The sequence below is a fragment of the Quercus robur genome, chromosome 10 (genome assembly GCF_932294415.1).
Source record: "Quercus robur chromosome 10, dhQueRobu3.1, whole genome shotgun sequence".
Taxonomy (NCBI): Eukaryota; Viridiplantae; Streptophyta; class Magnoliopsida; order Fagales; family Fagaceae; genus Quercus; species Quercus robur.
This window is the reverse complement of record NC_065543.1, coordinates 44085863-44104131: the sequence shown is the minus strand read 5'-3', so window position 1 is coordinate 44104131 and position 18269 is coordinate 44085863. Positions and strand designations below refer to the sequence as shown.

General features: G+C 33.3%; 2 protein-coding genes and 1 pseudogene across 3 annotated transcripts; all 3 read right to left on the bottom strand.

The window, feature by feature from the left end:
• Positions 1-2113: 2113 nt before the first annotated feature.
• LOC126702658 (protein NUCLEAR FUSION DEFECTIVE 2) lies at positions 2114-3598 on the bottom strand. Of its 2 annotated transcripts, none has more exons than XM_050401462.1 (3): positions 3430-3598; positions 3194-3285; positions 2114-2762 (listed from the first exon to the last, which is right to left on the bottom strand). In XM_050401462.1, exons 1-3 carry the CDS (start codon positions 3496-3498, stop codon positions 2351-2353), a joined length of 573 nt encoding a protein of 190 aa, XP_050257419.1. In that variant the 5' UTR covers positions 3499-3598; the 3' UTR covers positions 2114-2350. The 2 variants fall into 2 exon arrangements, with proteins under 2 accessions (XP_050257419.1, XP_050257418.1); XM_050401461.1 differs by having other exon boundaries at positions 3194-3288; positions 3430-3597.
• A 5716-nt stretch (positions 3599-9314) lies between these two features.
• On the bottom strand, positions 9315-10244 carry LOC126704215 (probable CCR4-associated factor 1 homolog 11). Its single transcript, XM_050403233.1, has one exon. It carries the CDS (start codon positions 10242-10244, stop codon positions 9315-9317), a length of 930 nt encoding a protein of 309 aa, XP_050259190.1.
• A 5511-nt stretch (positions 10245-15755) lies between these two features.
• LOC126704214 (pentatricopeptide repeat-containing protein At1g74900, mitochondrial-like) lies at positions 15756-18016 on the bottom strand (annotated as a pseudogene).
• Positions 18017-18269: the final 253 nt, after the last annotated feature.

Below are 18269 nucleotides of genomic sequence, written 5' to 3'. Positions count from 1 at the left end.
ATATATTGAGTAAAAAATTGATATGACAATCTCTTATTAGATGATGTAAAACATAAGTTTTACACTAAATTCTTATTAAATTTGAACTTTGTTAAAATGATAAATTGCTATTAGAAAGCAACTTTCTTATAAACCCTCTGCAAACATAATTATTTATCCTAGTTATGGCTTTATCATCATGCATCTATTAACTTTTTTTTTTTTGCTAAACATCATGCATCTATTAACTGGGTTTTAGGGTAGGCATGATTCATATCTTTGACCTCTCATTTGAGGTCAAGAGATTTTATTAGTTCAGGTATCATCTGGTCATTTTCAAGTGCTTGCACTACTTTAGATTTTCGTAGAGATATGTATTTCCCCTTAAAGTCTATAAGACTTCAATTGTTTATCGTAAATTTTATGTCAACATTTCTTTAGATGAAAACGAAATTTCAACTTCTTTAGATATTTCAATATCCATCTGTCTTATAGTTATAGGGGAGTCTTCCTTGATATTTTTGGTATCTAACTTTTCTTATATTGATAGGACAACGAGGATGGAGACTGAAACATTGATATAAGTACTAAAATAACACCACTCTTCATGGTCATGGCGAAAAAAATTGTGAAGTGATTTCTTTGTTTGAAATAATACAGCTTTGAATAGTAAACACATATAACCAAGGACTTATCATTTGTTTTGAAATGATGCAGGTCGCTTGGGTGCTATGCTTAATAGTCTGGCCACCTCACCTCCGGCCATGGAGCCATGAAACTATAACTCAAAGAGGTAGCAACCATCCTAATGTTTGGCAAATGAAGATGAAAGAACAGAAAAACAACATGATTAACTGCAAAACAAAGAAACTCAAACATGTGATTTGCTTGGCTGATGTGTTTTGTTATTTTGATGAACCCAACTTATCAAAGTCAGCAACTGAATTCTACCAGATGGGAGTATGATATTTTTAAGCCCATGAAAACATGTAGGCCTAACCTTTCAGAAGCCCATTAACACTGCACTAACGGTCGAATTTCTGGACAACTATGTTTCAAGAGGAATTAGGATGTGGAATATTAATAGTGGTTGATACCATCATCTAAATGATGCAAACTTTGCGTGAATTTCCTGGACTTCAATTGAACAGAAAGAACCAAGATTAAAGATTTATCATGTAACTAAGTAGGCTTCAAAGATTGCAAAGACTGCAAAGGACTTTACCTATCCTCTAATAATTGAAGAAGGTAGGCGAGGTAGCATATGTACAACCATACAAGATTGTTGCCACTACCTCAATATGAAGGATTATGTAAGTGATGATCTGAAACAGCACAATTGTGGAAGAGAAACAAATGTACTTATATCCTGCAAGTGCTTGAGGTCAATTTGACATAAAATTTCTATTACAAATCTCAACCACATCTTACATGGAACTCACTTATCTCATTTACTATAGACAAGCATAAGCTGTTCCATCTCCAAGGGAAAACCAAAAACGTTTACAACATTCTTGTGACTGATTTGGAAATTCATTTGGTTCCCACCATAGGGACTAGTTTGAAAACAAGGGGGAGAGAGAGAGAGGGAGAGAGAGAGAAGAATTGATGATGAACACATGTCTACAGGACATTATATAAATAAAATTAAGAGAACAGGGGGAAACCGGGGATTTCAAGTCATTCATCGTAGTTCTGACATGACTTTAAGCCCATGTGAACTTTAGCTCATTCTCTCACCATACTCTTAACAGAATAAAAGCGTCAATCATCATGTGTTAAATACGAAGAAAGCAAATTTACACAAAAACGCATAGATGTATGGATGCACAAGTGCTACTTTATCTAGTCCTGGCTCTCATTGGTTTCTACAAGTAGAATTCTATCAGACACTTATCGTTATAGGAGTATTACATTTTCATTCAATCATGCAATAGAAAATGGCAGTTCATCTGCATTCAGGTTATATGGCATGAAACTCAATTCTGCATGAGTATTCACAAGCCAGTAGCACTCATTTGTCCTTCATATTTTCTCAAGTAACTCCAGTAAACCTTTGAAGTAATTGAAAAAGAGCAATTTTTAAATCATAAATAATCCAAACATAAGATGATATGAATAAGATAAAAGATACTGAAACCAGAATAAAAATGCACTCCTACTTATTAATTTACATTCTACCACATACTCAAATATGAAGCACACCTTACAGACCCAGGGCCCAAGGAAGCTTTTCTCATAAGCATATCTAGAGTTAGCTTAACTAAGATACAAGCAACATACCAAAGGTTCTTCCACCATGACTACAATCATAAAAACTAATAGTAGTTTAGCATATAACTTCTAATACCACGCTAATAGAAAGGCCAACTTACCATGCCAGAGCATCTCCAACTCCAACATCACCACCATGAACATTCCAGAAAATGTCTCCAGCATCGTCTGACTTCCCAATATCAAGAGCAATAGCACCAAACATCGCTCGGAAAGCACTGCAAACCACTCCAGGAGCAGAAGAATTAGTCTTGGGAGATACCCTGACCACCTTCTGCAACCCCAACCGCATCCCATCACTAGTGCATGAAGATTCCACTTTGGAGATCTCTGACAAGCGACGGTTCAGATCTTTTGAAGAAATATCAATGTCTTTTTCAAGTAACCGGAGGGAGGCCGATGTTTCAATCACATTGCCACCCAGAATGCTCAATGCTCGGTTGTTCTCTTCAGAGAAAGAGCCATGCGTCATGGCACGACGAAGAAGACCAATGTTCTGGAAATCGTAGCTACAGATAGAGAAAGCAACACTGTAAGAACCCAATTGGTTAATCAGAAAATATAAGAAATGCTAAGTGAGAAAAGGGACCAATAATCTCCATCATTACGCGACGCCATTGGCAAGCAACATTTCCAAAAATTACACGATAGAAAAAGCGATCGCTTTAAACTTCAACCTCTAAATTTTGGGGACCAACAGTGTATTTTGGCATTGAAAAATTATATGAATGTATAGAACAAGCATGATAAAACTAAGAGTCTAAGACCAATTGATAAGCATGAGAGAATAGAATAACACAAAGTTTTCAAAATTCTTGATCATCGACATGATTGTACAAAATTTTCCATTTTTCATTTCTTTATATCAGAAACCAAAAAATGAAGTAAACAAATGTAGAAGACAAAGATGCGAGAATCGGGAACGAAAAAAGGGTTATACCCAATTTGCTTCTGAAGGGTTTCGAGCGCAGTTGAAAATGGCGATGATGTGGGTTTGAAGATCCGGTCATGTACTTCATTTGCTGCGTGGCTCTTCTGCACACAAAACAAAATTTTACACAAAACCATTTTTGCTTTGCTTACTCTCCGTTTGGTTGCCCAGAAAAAGTTATATATAAGTAATATATAATTCTAGAAAGATTTCAATAAATATGCTTTTGGAAATTGAGTAGGTACCTGAATATTGGGAATGATCGTGAAGAAGAGAATGACCGAGAGAGTGAAGGCTAAGCGACCAGAATTCATCTTCTTTTCTTTTCTTTTCTTTTTCTTTTTTTCCAAAGGATGTTTGTTTGTTTTGGACTACCTTAGTGTTCTGTGAAAGTGTCTTCACCACACCAAGTCAAGAGACTCAAGACCTTTTTCTATTTAAAAATTTAATTAAAAAAAAAAACTCCTTCCCCCCTAAGTTATTTGGGTCTTGATTGTCTTACACCAAAGTTAAGAGACTCATGACCTTTTTTTTTTTTTACTCCTTTCTCCTTAAGCTATTAGCCTCTTTCTCTATCTCTCAATGCATTATAATGAAGTTTCAACAAGAGCTAGATAGTCTAGAATCGTGTAACACACACACAATGACTAGTCCATCCCTTCTATTATTTGTAATGCTTATGATTTAAGTTTATCTTCTGTTGGTTATGAATTTTGCTAGGTTGGGAGATCCCTAATCTTAGTAGCTCATTATGCTTTTAAACTTGCTATTGCTCTATTATTGTAATTTGCCTCCTGTTTTGGAAGCTTGTAGGCATAATTGTTGTATTGCCTTTGTTTATGTTTAGCCTTAATGAAATGGTAGCTAAAAATAAAAAAAAATTAAAAAAATTAAAAAAAAAAAAAAAAACCTAGATGTATTACACCCTCCAAAACTAACATGTCCATCTCACCATTTCACAAATTAGTAAAGAAGGCCTATCACATAATGCCATTGTAGGGAAAAAATAACTCCAAAAAATGAAAACCCATAACGCCTCCCTTGCCCAATCCAAGGACCCCTTCCCTACACTCCATCATCGGAGACTCTAATTCTTTTAAGAATTGTTCACTTGTAAGAGCCTCAGCACTGGCGGTACCAAATAGCTTTTAGCATCACAAAAATCTACTTTATTTATTTTGCCTCCTCACTTTACAAAACATTCAATATCAATGGTTTTATTTTAGCATTCAACACATTAAAATAATATAAATAACATAATAAAATAATACATTCATTACAATAAACAACAACTACAACTACATAAAATATATTATGTTGCTTTAACATTTGAGTTACGGTGCACATCTATAAAATGGTTGTGCACTATAGCTGATGAGTTAAATTTTTTACCTATACTACCACCAATGTAACACACTCTTTGTATATTGTGGTGCTAAAAATAGCATTTTAGTAATTTCACACCATCAATGTGGATGCTCTTGTGGTGATTGACTCAACCCAACTTCAAAGGGAAAATTTCTCATACCCACCTCAAATACAAAGAGAAAATTTTTATGACTCAAGAATATCTACTGGTCTTTCTTATATACTTTGGACAGAATTTGTTTTAACTATGTCACGAGGTGGAGGTTTCAGAGTCTGATACTTTGGCATGTCCCCCTATGACCAAATCTAAGTGGCATGATGGCAAGAAGGAGACCATTTAATAACACATCCAAGTGATGTTCATATTTATTGCTGACATATTATATAGCTTCTTGGATGTTGCAATGTAACCATAGGTATATCATGTTAGTGAAGGTTAAGCATAGCTATGAGTTGTTGGACTCGAAATGGATTAAAGATTAATAGTCTAATGTATCCAAAGGACACCCTGACCTGGAATTATTTTATTTTATATTAATAATATTTTTATAATTTATTTTGTTTTGACCACCCTAAAAAATTTGAACACCCTAAATTTTATTTAAGCCCAACAAAACTAACTTGATCCCCTTTAATATATCATTGACACTTTAAAAATACTTGGAAGCCCAACAACAGTCTCAGAAAAACAAATAAAGAAGCCCATTTGGCACAACTCTTTTGCTCCAATTAGGGCCGTAAACGAGCCGAGTTTTGTCGAGTAGTGAATGTTCAAGCTTGGCTTGAGCTTAATACGAGCCTACAAATAATGTTCAAGTTTGAGCTTGTTATAAAGTATACAAGCTTGAGCTTGTTATAAAGTATACAAACTTGAGCTCGGCTTGGCTTGACTTGGTTCATTAGTCAAACCAAGCTCGAGTTCTATATCAAGCCCAAACTCAAGCTCAATATCATGTTTTTAAGCTTGAGATCCCATACAAGTATATTATCAAACTTACGTCAAGTTTATTATCCTGCCTATTTTGTTTGGATGAGTGGTCTCAACTTATAATTAATTAAAGTTTTAAAAAGATATGAGTTTATATGTCAAGCTCATATCAATTTTATTACCAAACTCAACTTGTTTTGTTACTTTTGTATCGAGCCTTGGTGTTCACGAGTTTGTTCATGAATAATACTTTTTACTTAGGCTCGGCTCGTTTATTAAGCAATCCTAAAACTAAAGTTTAAGTTTAGTTTGTTTATAAACAAACAAACATGAGCGAGTTTTTTATCGAACTAAGCCCGAGCTGTTTAGAACGACTTGGTTCATTTACAGCCCTAGCTCCAATTTAAAATTTTTGGTTTTGGTTCATTTACAGCCCTAGCTCCAATTTAAAATTTTTGGTTTTGGTTCATTTACAGCCCTAGCTCCAATTTAAAATTTTTGGTACAACATAATCAAATTATATTAAAAAAAAAAAAAAACACTAAAACAAAACAAAAGCAAACCTAAGAGTTTTAGATAGAGAAGGTCTGCCTCCTTTGCTTAGTCCGCCAATCTATATCGTCCATCGTTTTACTCGTCGCTCTTAGGCTCCGCTTGGGAGTTCATAAGGGAATGGAATGGAATGATCATAAGGGAATGGAAATGAATAGAATGAAATAGAATGTATTTAAGCAAGGGAAAGGAATGGAAAAGAATGAAATGGAATGAAATTAAGTAATCTTGATTAGATGTTTTAAAATAAAAGAATGGAAATGAATGAAAATAAATGGAATATAAGTAATCTTATTTGGGAGCAATATGGAAGTAATGGAATGGAATCATTTTATAACAATATTACTATTAGACCCCTATTTTAAAATAAATAGTTGAATATATAGGGGTATTTTGGGAGTTTTAATAAAAAAAAATCATTAAATCTAATTCAATTCCCTCTCATTCCTCCCAATTTTGGAGGGAATTAAAATTTGAGGTTTTAAGGGAATAGAGAGGAATGAGTGTTCCCTCTTACTCATTTCATTCTCTCCCACTTAAACTTCCAAACAAGGGAATGAACTTTCCATTCCTTCCATTAAAACTCCCAAACAATGGAAGAGAAAAATATTCTAAAATTATTATTTTCATTCCATTCCATTCTCTCCTCCCAAACGAGGCCTTAGTATCTCATTTGTTGGTAACTATCATAGCTCTTTCTCTTTATCTCTCTTTTGAGTGTCTGACTTTGTAAATTTTGATAGACTAGTGTGAATTTATAATTTATGATAGTGCATGCGTTTGACATCTCTATAATAGTGTTTAGTTTTACATTGAAGTTTAGCACAAAAAAAAAATAATAATAATAGTGTTTAGTTTTATGAATTATTATTTGCGGTAAGAGTTGAGTGGTTGTGCTGTGGGGCGTAGGCCAGTGTGACTGTGAATAGTAAAAAGCTAAAGGGGTAAAGACAAAATATAACTGCATGGTTTTTTTTAACTAAAGAGACCTAAATTGCGCAAAATTAATTAATTTTTCAATTCGCATACATGTTAAATGGGTGAGACCTAAATTGCACAGTTTTTTTTTAAAAAAAAAAAAACTAATTGTTAAGTTCACATGCATATTTACAAACACTAAAAACTTGGAAATAACTAAAATATCAACTGGGCTCGTGCTGATTTAAAATCATCATGCTTAGTTGAATTGCCTTATCATATCATTGGACTAAATTTCTTGTGACCCTAGTCATGCTATATGTTTGTTTAGTTTATATGTCCACTTCCCTACAAATTTGCCCTTACAGATATCAAACATCAGAAAGATAAATTAAGATGACATTACTGAATTGGATAGAATTAATAGCGAATTTGTTTTCCTATGGTTAATTCATCAGAAAGATATCCCTCCTTTAATTTTCACCCTATTGTGATTTACAAGATTTTAAGAAAATCAAATGTTTTCTTGCATTTAATATATTCGTGGGACTTCTGGCCACTTCATTATAGTAGAGAACAAGTTGTATGGTTTGGAGTTTGGTCCCTAGAAATAGATGACGTCTTGGGTATTGACAATTTGCCCTACAAAATCACTAAAATAAGAACTCTAGGGGTAGATATAGTGGAGAGATTGAGACTTGAATGGCATAAAAACTTAAGATTTACAATAGTATCACCTAACTTTTGTTCCAAAATTCCTCAATGCTCATCTTAGAAAGATAGCCAACCTTACAATGCATTCTGCGTTTATTTCATTCCTTTCAAGTTACATAGTCATTGGCCTCTTTGATATACAATTCCTAAAACAATAGGTATGGTTCCCAGGTAAATTAGAAGCCACTGCCTTATACGATTCTCAATTTATATCTTTAATCATATGAAAGCTGCTTTTATATTTAGGATTGTTTGCTCCCTTCTGTGTCTTTTTTATGATCATGGCTAACAGGTTTTTTTGTTATTCATTTTAATATTAATGCGCCCTCTCATATCGGTGGAGAAAGGAATTAGGAAGAATGGGAAGCCTCTTCATTACAAAGGGAGCACATTCCATAGAATTATTCCCTATTTTATGATCCAAGGATGTGATTTTAGTCTTGGTGATGGCCGAGGAGAAGATTCAGTCGATGGTGTGAAGTTTGCCAAAACGAATATAAACACTAATGAGATACAAATGCATAAATAAATTTAATTTTATCTCAAAAATTAACTTGAGTGGGGACATGAACAAAATCAGGAAAAAAAATTGCATCTCTTGAATTGGGATACAATCTGTTTAACAAACTGTGAGGGTGGTCTAGGACTCAAAAAATTCAATCTCATTAACCAAGCTATGCTTGCTAAGCAATATTGGAGAATGATAAAGCAACCAAATTCTCTTCTAGTCAAAACTTTCAAAGCTAAATATTACCCTAAAACTCTTCATTCTTGGATAGGGAAAAACCTTATAGGTAAACACAATACCATTATCTCACAAGGTCGATGGTTGGTTGGGAGAGGTTGTAACATTCCTTTGTCTCATCCTGTTCGGTATGAGAGTAATTCTCAGAAGCTTAGCGAGCTTGGTTTAGTTAATAAGACTGTGTCTGAATTAATTGATACCACTAGCAACACTTGGAAACTAGAAGTAGTAAGGAAGCTTTACCAATATCCCCTTGGTGAAGAAATCTTAAAGATCCCTCTGCCAAAAACAGGGGAAGGTCAGGACAAGATTCTCTGGAGCTGTTCCAACTCAGGAGATTATCAAGTGAAAAAAGCCTATGAACATTTACATCAAGAATTCATGGAGACCAACCAACATCAGAATAGAAACTCAGACATTCCCAAGGAAATCTGGAATTTAGTCTGGAAGGTGAAGCTTCCTATTAAGATCAACACTTTTATATGGAAGCTGCTACATGAGAGTATTCCTATAAACTTGAAGCTCATTGAAAGGGGAATTCCTACATCTTAAATTTGTTCTTTGTGCAAGGTCCTTTTCACATCTATTCCTCAATAACTAGAGCTGTCTGGTTTGGATCCCCCCAATTAAAACTTGGGAACTAAATCAGATTTCCCTTAGAATGTGGCTGGTTGATGTGTTGTTGAGGACCAAGAAACTTTAGCAAGCAAATATATCTTATCAAGCCACCATTCAAGAATTTGAAACCAGCTTTGCACCCATATTAAAGTTAAGAACAAGCAATTATCTTTTTGATAAGTAAGATCCAGCAATATATATATTAAACAGTTAAAAAAAAATTAACCTTGTATTGAAATTATAAACCAAAAACAGAAAAAGAAAAAAAAAATTTACTGAATGAAAAATTAATTACATAATACATGTGATTGTCTACACAGATTCAAATTTAAGCCGGCATTATTCAATTGATGATTATTGTTCAACTCCAAGCCATGAAGAACACACTGCATCCCTGTCAACAAATGGCCATTATGTGCAAGTCCACCATCGTTCTTTTCTTTGAAGTAGACATCTAAGAACTTCATGAAAGTTTGCAGAGTCAACAAGGTATCCGAACCAGCCTGGTGACTCTTCCCAGCCAAGCGTTCCACTCCCAATCTATTAGCCACTGTCTCTAAACCCCCATAAAGGCCATCACAAAACTTCATCATATGCTTCAGGTCGAAAAGCCTTTTCCCAAATAACCACTGCATCAGATCCATAAACTCCATCAGATCATACGGCAGTGGTTGCCGTATCAAGATTTTCATCAAGTGGGCAATGTCATAGGCACCATGAAAGGTAACCCAAGTGAAAGCAGAGTGATTACCCAACAACCCAGATTTCAACATCAATGCAGCAAAGTCGGCAGAGTCAATACCCTCCTTCAAGTTCTTGTCGAAATTGATTCCCTGGCTTTTGAGTAACTCTATTGATTTCTGGTTCTGGACGTCATTATAGACATCGAAATCTCTGAAGTTAAACTCCCAAGCGTATTGATACTTGGTACCGAAATTGGGCAGAGATCCTTTATCGTCACAGAGCGCCAAACCCAACTGAATAATGTTGGTAGCATTGACATTATCTCTGATAATATTGTAGTTCAAGAAGGAAGGTAGTTTTCCAAGCTCTCGCTTGTCAATGTTAATTGGACTGAAAACAACACCTGGGAATTCAGTGTCGAAAGCCACCATTCTGTGAGTCATCCCTGCAATTCTGATGAGATCAAACTCCTTTAAAAGATTGTGTTTCCACACCTGTCTTACCACAATCAGAGGAAAAGAGACACCGTCCATATTGTACTTTGATGTCTAAGTTTCTAAGAGCAAGAACTGAATTTGAGCAAAGAATTTGTTAGGGCATATTTATAAGTACAATTGAAGAATGGCGGTGATGTGAAGCACTTGTTTTACGAATAGGAATAGGAAATTTGAACAAGTCGGTGGTTTATATTTGGGTTCTGAGTTCTGACCGTTGGGCCAGAGATAGAATTTTTGTATTTATTTTTATTTATTTACATTTCACTATTTTATATATAAAAATAAATATTCACTTTTTAATTTTTTTACTATTGGTAATAGAAAAGATTTTATTTACTGTGGCCACTTTTAAATTATTAATGGGTTTTGATCTAATGCAATTACTTTATTATTTCTTTAATTCTGTCCAAGAGCTTTGTATTTTAATTAGCATCTCCTAATTTTTCAACAAAGATGTTTAAGGTTTACATACCCCAATCACAATTATCAAATGGCCAAAGTTTAGCTACAAAATTGGTTGTAATCTAAGTCTACAACATTACTCAATATCTTTTAATTGGATGTGAATTTGCATCTTCTTCTTATATCATTTATGCTTGCAAAAATTATAGAAAATTAAAAATTAATAGCTATGTTATTAATAAATTATTTAAATTGTAAGTTTTTGTAGTTTAAAATTATGCAGAAAATATAAGTTTGTAAATTATATAGTAAATAATATCCAATTGATACAAAATTTGACATGTGTATTAAAAGTATAAAGAACATACAATTCAACGGTTATATTTTCGAAATATAAAATAATGTTTATTTTATTAAGTAAGGTTGTAGTTTTGAGCTACAACTAGTTTTGTAGTTAAACTATGTCCTTATCAAATTATCAATAATAATAAAAAAAATCTCTATCTCATAAATGGCATTAATCGATCTCATGCTACATTACCACCAATCCACCACCTTTTTTTTAGCGATGCTAGCCGCTATAGAAGTAAGTAGTTGATGATGTTAACTTCAAATTGAGTTGACGTGGTTTGTTATTATTGGGCCATGTCTAAATTAGTAAATCTTCAATTGCAGTTAAACTATTAGAAAATTTCCCCTCCGGTATATGCATGTTTTTTTAGTTGTGTTTGTGTGTTATGTTTATGTTTCTTTTTCTTTTTGATTTGTCACCAATCCAATATGTTTTTGTGCATAACTCTATCCAAATTGGTTGCTATATTTGTATACTCTTCAATGTTTTTTTTATAATAATATTTGTTGTTTAATTCTATTATGAGTTATGGGTTTGATTTTTTTTTTTTTTTTTTCATTAATCTTATCCTTGTGTCGCTCACGCTAATGACTAGTAATTTCATTTGAGATCATCTTAAGAATAATATACTCACATGACATAACAAAAATATAAAAGTGAGTGGTTAATATATCATAGTTAGTCTTACACTCAGGGACGAACCCAGGTGGGAGCCTGGGCACCCCCTGGTCCAATTTTTTTTTTTTGTTATAATATTTTTCATTTTTGTAGTTAAGCCCCTTCCAAAACCTTAGGCCCCTTTTTTTCACAATAAGCCTAACTAGCCTCACCCAAATAGCAACTATTCAACAAAAAAATTTAACAAAAACAATAAAAATATGCACAATAGTGATTGTATTTTAGCCAATATATATATATATATATATATATATATTACCACCAAAGAACCAAAAAATCATGTGTTATTGGAAAAGCTAAAACTAAATTTTTTGCAATTACAGTAAACTGGTATAAATACTAGTTGACTGTAGCAAGTTGTCAAAAATAAAATAAAATATTTTATTATGATTATATCTCTACTTTCAATTAAAAAACTCAAATTATCTTGCTTCCTTTATTAAAAAACTCAAATTCTCTTGTTTCCTTTATTGTTAATATTATTTTAAATGAAGTTATAAAAAAAAAAAAAAAAATTGATATTGAGTGTATTGTAAAGTGAGGTGGTAAAATAGATAAAATAATTTTTTGAAATGCTAAAACTAAAAGCTAAAATTTTAGCACCATCAATGTGAATGCTCTAACTTTAACAAAAAAAAAATCCTAACCAGCCTAGTATTAAAAAAAAAAGACATTATTTTGTTTTTGTTAGTAAATGATTGCATCTTAATGTATTTAGAAATAATGATTTTTAGTATTTATAATTTTTTAATACTATATGGAAGCCTATTTAGAGTTTTTTTTTTTTTTTTTTCTTTATACTTCAGTGCTTGCTAACTTAAAATCTTAAGTCGGTCCCTGCTTACACTTATAGGGTTAAGTGGTGTTCTTATATGTTATATTAACTACTTAATTGGAGTTTTTTCAATACGTTATCCCTTAATTTGTGATGGCCGAGGAGAAGTGCCAAGTGATGGTGTGAAGTTTGCCAAAAAAGAATATAAACACTAATGATAAAATTTAGATACTGTTTCTTAAATATAGTACACTAGTTTTTGTAATTAGATACAAATGCATAATTAAATTGAATTTATTTTCATCTCAAAAAATTTAATTTGAATTTATGTTGAAAATTATAATATTATTTTTGTTTTATTAGTTAATGGAACCAACCCCCCCCCCCCCACCCCAAAAAAAAAAAGAAAAAAAAAACGGTACTATATATAATTTGATCAGTTCATTTTTTTTTTACGCTTGAAAGTTATTAGTCCCTTTAAAAAAAAATCCTCTATATTTTTTATGAGTGAAAAAGGAAAATTGCTTGCTATTAACAAATGTTGTAAAATTAGTTGTTGAGTAGACTCATATAAATAAGCATGTTACGAGTAATGCTTTGATACTATGTTAAATTACCAACAGTGGATTCTAATTAGCTTAACTGGTAAAGTTTCTGATAGTTGAAACCCTCTATAAAAAAAATGGTTAAATTACCAACAATTCATAGATTATTTCTTTTTTCCCTTTTTTTTTTATATATAAATTTTTATTTGTACTATACTACTATAAATAATTTGGTCGGTTCAAATTAAAAATAATAATAATAATAATAATAATAATCCCTTTTCCAAACAGACAAGGCAACCGACTTACCTCCTACTCCTAGTATAATAAGTAACCCACTAAAGCTTTCAACTTCGTTAGAGATAGTGGGAATTTGGGAGAAATAAACGAAATACAAAAGCGTAGCGACCTTACCAATTGCTTTGCTGCTTATACATATGTTGATTTCGATTTTGTTTTAAATAGAAGAGGAAAGTTAGCTCATACTATTGTTGGTTTTGGATTTTAGTGGGGTTTGAGCTTGTTTTGGAAGTTGATGAAGGAAGAAGAACATGTGGATGGTCTATGGGGAAAGACTGACCCAGAGAGCTTTGGTGACAGAGCATTCCAGGGGAAGCCTGTTAATACTGTCATTAATGAGATATTAACTGATGAGATAGGTGAGCTTAAGATTGATGAGAAGCTTGTTCATACTGTACCCAATTATGGTTTTGATCAGTTGCTACCATATCAAAAGACTAGTGGATGATTTGTTGGGGATTCCTCAGATGAAGATGAGGATATGATGATGAAGTGGAAGCCAACGGTCATTGGGCTACACAACTACAACCAAATTTTGACAATATGAGGGTTGACGTTCTAAGCATTGGTTCTTATTGGCTTCAACTCCAGATCAATGAAGCATGTGATCAATTGGTTGGAGTGACAAGATGCATCCATTCTGCAAAAGATGTGCTTAAGATACTTGCTGAAGGCAATGATTATGAAGTTGAATTACAGCTGTTGGTGCATTTCCAATATGATAATTTACAGCATCTCTACAAATCATATTTATTTAGCTTTGTTAAGCTTCTATTGAGGAACCAACTGAAGATTTTTTGGTGTACCCTTTTGGATCAGGCAAGCGATGCCAAAAAATATAAGAAGATTGAAGAGAAAATGATGGGATTGGGACCAGAAATGGTGGCAGTTGTGCATCGGTTGCATGTTGCAAGGGTTACTCCACAAGAAAGGAAATATAACTTGGTGAAGAGAATTAGAGAAGAGGCTTATTGGTTGAAGGAAAAGAGAGAGAGAGAGAGAGAGAGAGAGAGAGAGAACGGGCTTGTCATTTGAAGGGTGAGAACAAAGGAGATGAGGGTGTAGGGAATTAATATGAAATTCCCAAACCTATGAGAAACAAAATAGAGAAAACACACACTAAAGAAAAAATAATCACACGCACAAAACAGTATTTACATGGTTTGGCAATTTGCCTTCGTGTACGGAGTTGCAGAGATTTCACTATTATTAAGGAAAAATACAAAATGCGGTATTACAGTTTTTCTTTCTCTTAAAAGCTACGTAAAGAAAACCCTAATCACCAAAACAGCGGTTTCTATATCTTATGCATAGGATTTACAATGGGCTATAAAATAGGCCAAAAAAATTGGCTCCAAATTAAAAAGCCAACTTATTTTACTATTTAACTTATTTTTGCTACTATTTATGGGTCTCACTGCACTTTTTGATTCTATTCATGAGTTTCACTATGTTATTTCATCTAACTTTTACCTTTATCTACAGTACTTTCAATAAAAAGTTTTTAGTTTCAGCAAAATAAGTGGATTCCAAACAAACCCTTAGTAAAAAAAAAAAAAAAAGTATTCTTGCCATGTACTATAGAATTACTTAGCAAACAGTAACTAAATAGGAACAAATTGCAAACTGTTTTATACTTTCTCATCTATGTTGCTCTTGTTAGTTGAGTGAAGAAAATCATTGGGCTTTGATTTCATAAAAGTACATCTTTAAGATATCGAAAGTAGCTATAACAAGCCTCCTCCCCATTCTCTACATCTAAATAATGTTTTGATGGGAACCAAATGGTGACTAAGGATAGCATGTGTAGCCTATAATATGTAGAGAGAATCTATATATGACATTCGTCAGATCTATCATCCCCAATGTGCATTGCAAAATCAGGTGGTTTCCCATTGCTGATCATAGTAGAGACAACTTCCTCTACAACTACCCTTTAGATTTTAGTAATCCCCTGCAATGTTGATGCAACATTTGGCCCTCTAAACAACAAGAATAGTCATCACCTATGGAAGGGTTCTAGGCTTCTTGGAGTTTAAACATGTCCGCAGATGCCAATTCCAAAACATGAGGTAGCATAAGGAACTAGGAAGGATGAAGCAAATCAACTTTCAAATTTATGAAATCAATGGCCATCATCAAATGTTGCTCTATCCCAATTGTTGCCACATATAATTGTACTTTTTTTCCACTAAAAGGCTGAAAGAGGGATTTCAAACACTCAAGTACTTTGTTCCCATTAATAACCCTTCACTGCCACAACCTTTATAATATAAATTCTTTTTTGTGGACTAGTTGCACAAGCAGGCATTGAATGTCCCAATTTTAGGTGTTGATTGAAATTCATAATGCAATTTTAGTTGCCTTTGAAGAGCAAATAAGATGTGCATCCTATAAAGCCACTATCAATCACAAGTCAGCTTCTACAACAATGGGAGCCCTTCACACTTGGAAATATTTTCAATATTTGACAAGAGGATGTGAGTGCAATGACGTTATTCATTAGCCAATTTAAATGCCACTAGGCTGCACAGTTTGAACTGATGTGGAAGATAGCCACATCTACTCTGCATTCTCAAAAGCTCTTTTGAAAAGCCTTGATTACCAGTTAGCAAGAGCCCATTCAAAACCCGATTGAAAGTGAACAACTTTCCAGCCACCAACAAATCATTTGATTTCTTCCTCACAAACATATTGCACTTATCAAAACATTATATATATCCAAATTGGGGAAGCAAACCCCACTATCCATCTTTTCAAGCACCTCCAACCCTTTTTCTTCTCTCCTACATCACAAAAATAACGAATCCCAATGTTATACATCTGAACGTTCGGCTCCCACTCATCATCCTTCATTCTTCCAAACTCCAATGCCCATCCATTTCACCCGCGTGACATAATCCTCTAACCAACACACTATAAGCCGTCGAATTAGGCACATAACCCTTCCCCACCATCTTCTCAACTACATTTTCCACACTATACTTTTTACACAAAACCTGAATCAAAGCATTATACATCACAACCGAAGGAAGCACCCCTTCCTTAATCATCTCATCAAAAACCTTTCTAGCATTCTTAATCTTGCCCACACAACCAAACCCATGAACCAAGATTATAAGTAATAACATCAATCCCACATTTCCTTTTCTTCATTTGCAAAAAGAATTCCCAAGCTTCCTTAATCTGACTAGCCCTAAAATACCCTTTAAGCATTATATTATACATCGTTAAGCTCAAATTCATTCCCCTCTCAACCATTTCCTTCAACACCTCCAATGCCTTAGGTGTCCTCTTAATCAAACAAAACCCATTTGCAATTATATTATAGCTAACACAATCAGCCTTAAACCTACCATTTATCATCTTAAACAAGTTATGAGCCATTTCAACGCATTTCGACTTGCACAAAATGTCAATAACAGTATTGAACGAATTCAAGTCCTGAAAAAAACAACCATGCTCATGCATTGACATGAAGAGTTTGAAGGCTTTATCGAAGAAATGGAGGGCTTTTGGTCCATGGTTACAGAGGAGCTTAAGGGTTTTGTTGACTAGGTCTTGGGTCCATTGGATTTAAGGGTCTTGGATGATTTAGATTAGGGTTTTTGGGTCATAGCTAAGGATTAGTTTGGCTAAGGTCGTGGCATCTTATGGCGGCAACGATGGCGGTGTGGTGGCAAGGGCGGCTCCACTTGGAGCCCATTTGAACCCCCTGAATTGAACCCAAAAAAAAAAGAAAAAAATTATTATAATATTTTTTATTTTATTTTTCTTGTTTTGACACTTAAAATAAAAGTTTGAACTCCCTAACCTTAAGTCCAATTGAAATAAATTTAAATATAATCATCTTAAAAATATCTTGACCTTTTTAAACCCAAAGAAAAATCTCAATGACAAATCAATTTGATCTAAAATCTGGGAAAAATTTTTTAATTAGCCCAACAACAAAAGTAGAATCTACTAATCTTAAACCTTAGAAAAAGCTCATTTAGATCTTAAGAAATTTTAAATAAATCAATTAAATGAGAAATTAGTGGATGAATGATTGCTTGACTATGTACATTGAAATATATGTAGTTAGTAGGATTGATAATGAAGATATCATACAATAATTTCAAGATATGAAACATCGTAAGGCAATTGTAAAACTTTATGCATTAAAGATTTTTTGTTTTTGTTATGTCGATATAATTAATTTATCTTTTGTTTAAAATTTTATATAATTTATGTTTCTTATTGAACCCGCTAAAAAATAATGCTAGAGCCACTGTGTGGTGGTGGTGGTGGTGGTGGTGAGAGAGTGGAGTGGAAGTAAATATAGTGGTTTTGGAGAGTGGGTTTTGAGATGGGAGAGTGGTGAAGGAGCTCTTTGAAGCTGAGTGAACATTTTCGATTTTCCTAGTCACAACACACAGGTTTTTCATAATCGTTATTGTCTAGTTGGGCTCTAATTTGTTTTGGGCTTTATCACTCTCCTTAATATGGCATAAGTGGGCCGACCCTACTCAGACTTGAGTATTACTAAAAGTTTAGGTATAGTTGTACTTATCATGGAACAAGATTACAAGTTCAATAATTGGCTTGATCCAATGCACAGACGCACTAGACCTATTGAGATGTTGATACATGTTAAATATTTGGCACATTTCAATTGGTCTCATGTGCACTAAACCCAATCCTTATCCATATTTTCAAACTTTATTCATTTTCTTATCAAACAAAGTCGACCTTGTTCACAATCTATTTCATTCATTTAGTGTATACTTAAAATAAATAAAAAACTATTCATTCTTTTATTCTTTTTCCATATGTGCTAAAACCTTAATAAAATTCTGTACCCGTTCATAATAGTAAAAATGAACGGGTACATTATAATGTAAATAAAAATATAATATTATATCTATAATTAAATCAACTCTCATGTTTACTAATTTGTTCACAAATATATTATAATGTTGAGGTTAACTCGTTTAATAACAAGCATAAACTTGAACTTGAGGTTAACT

What these genes read in the sequence shown, in the direction of transcription:
- LOC126704215 (XM_050403233.1), bottom strand. Translation starts at nt 10,244, where the DNA reads ATGGACGGTGTCTCTTTTCCTCTGATTGTGGTAAGACAGGTGTGGAAA.
- LOC126702658 (XM_050401461.1), bottom strand. Translation starts at nt 3,498, where the DNA reads ATGAATTCTGGTCGCTTAGCCTTCACTCTCTCGGTCATTCTCTTCTTC. An exon ending in CGATCATTCCCAATATTCAG is followed by an intron (nt 3,289 to 3,429) that starts GTACCTACTCAA and finishes TTTTGTGTGCAG; the next exon opens with AAGAGCCACGCAGCAAATGA. An exon ending in ACCCTTCAGAAGCAAATTGG is followed by an intron (nt 2,763 to 3,193) that starts GTATAACCCTTT and finishes CTCTATCTGTAG; the next exon opens with CTACGATTTCCAGAACATTG.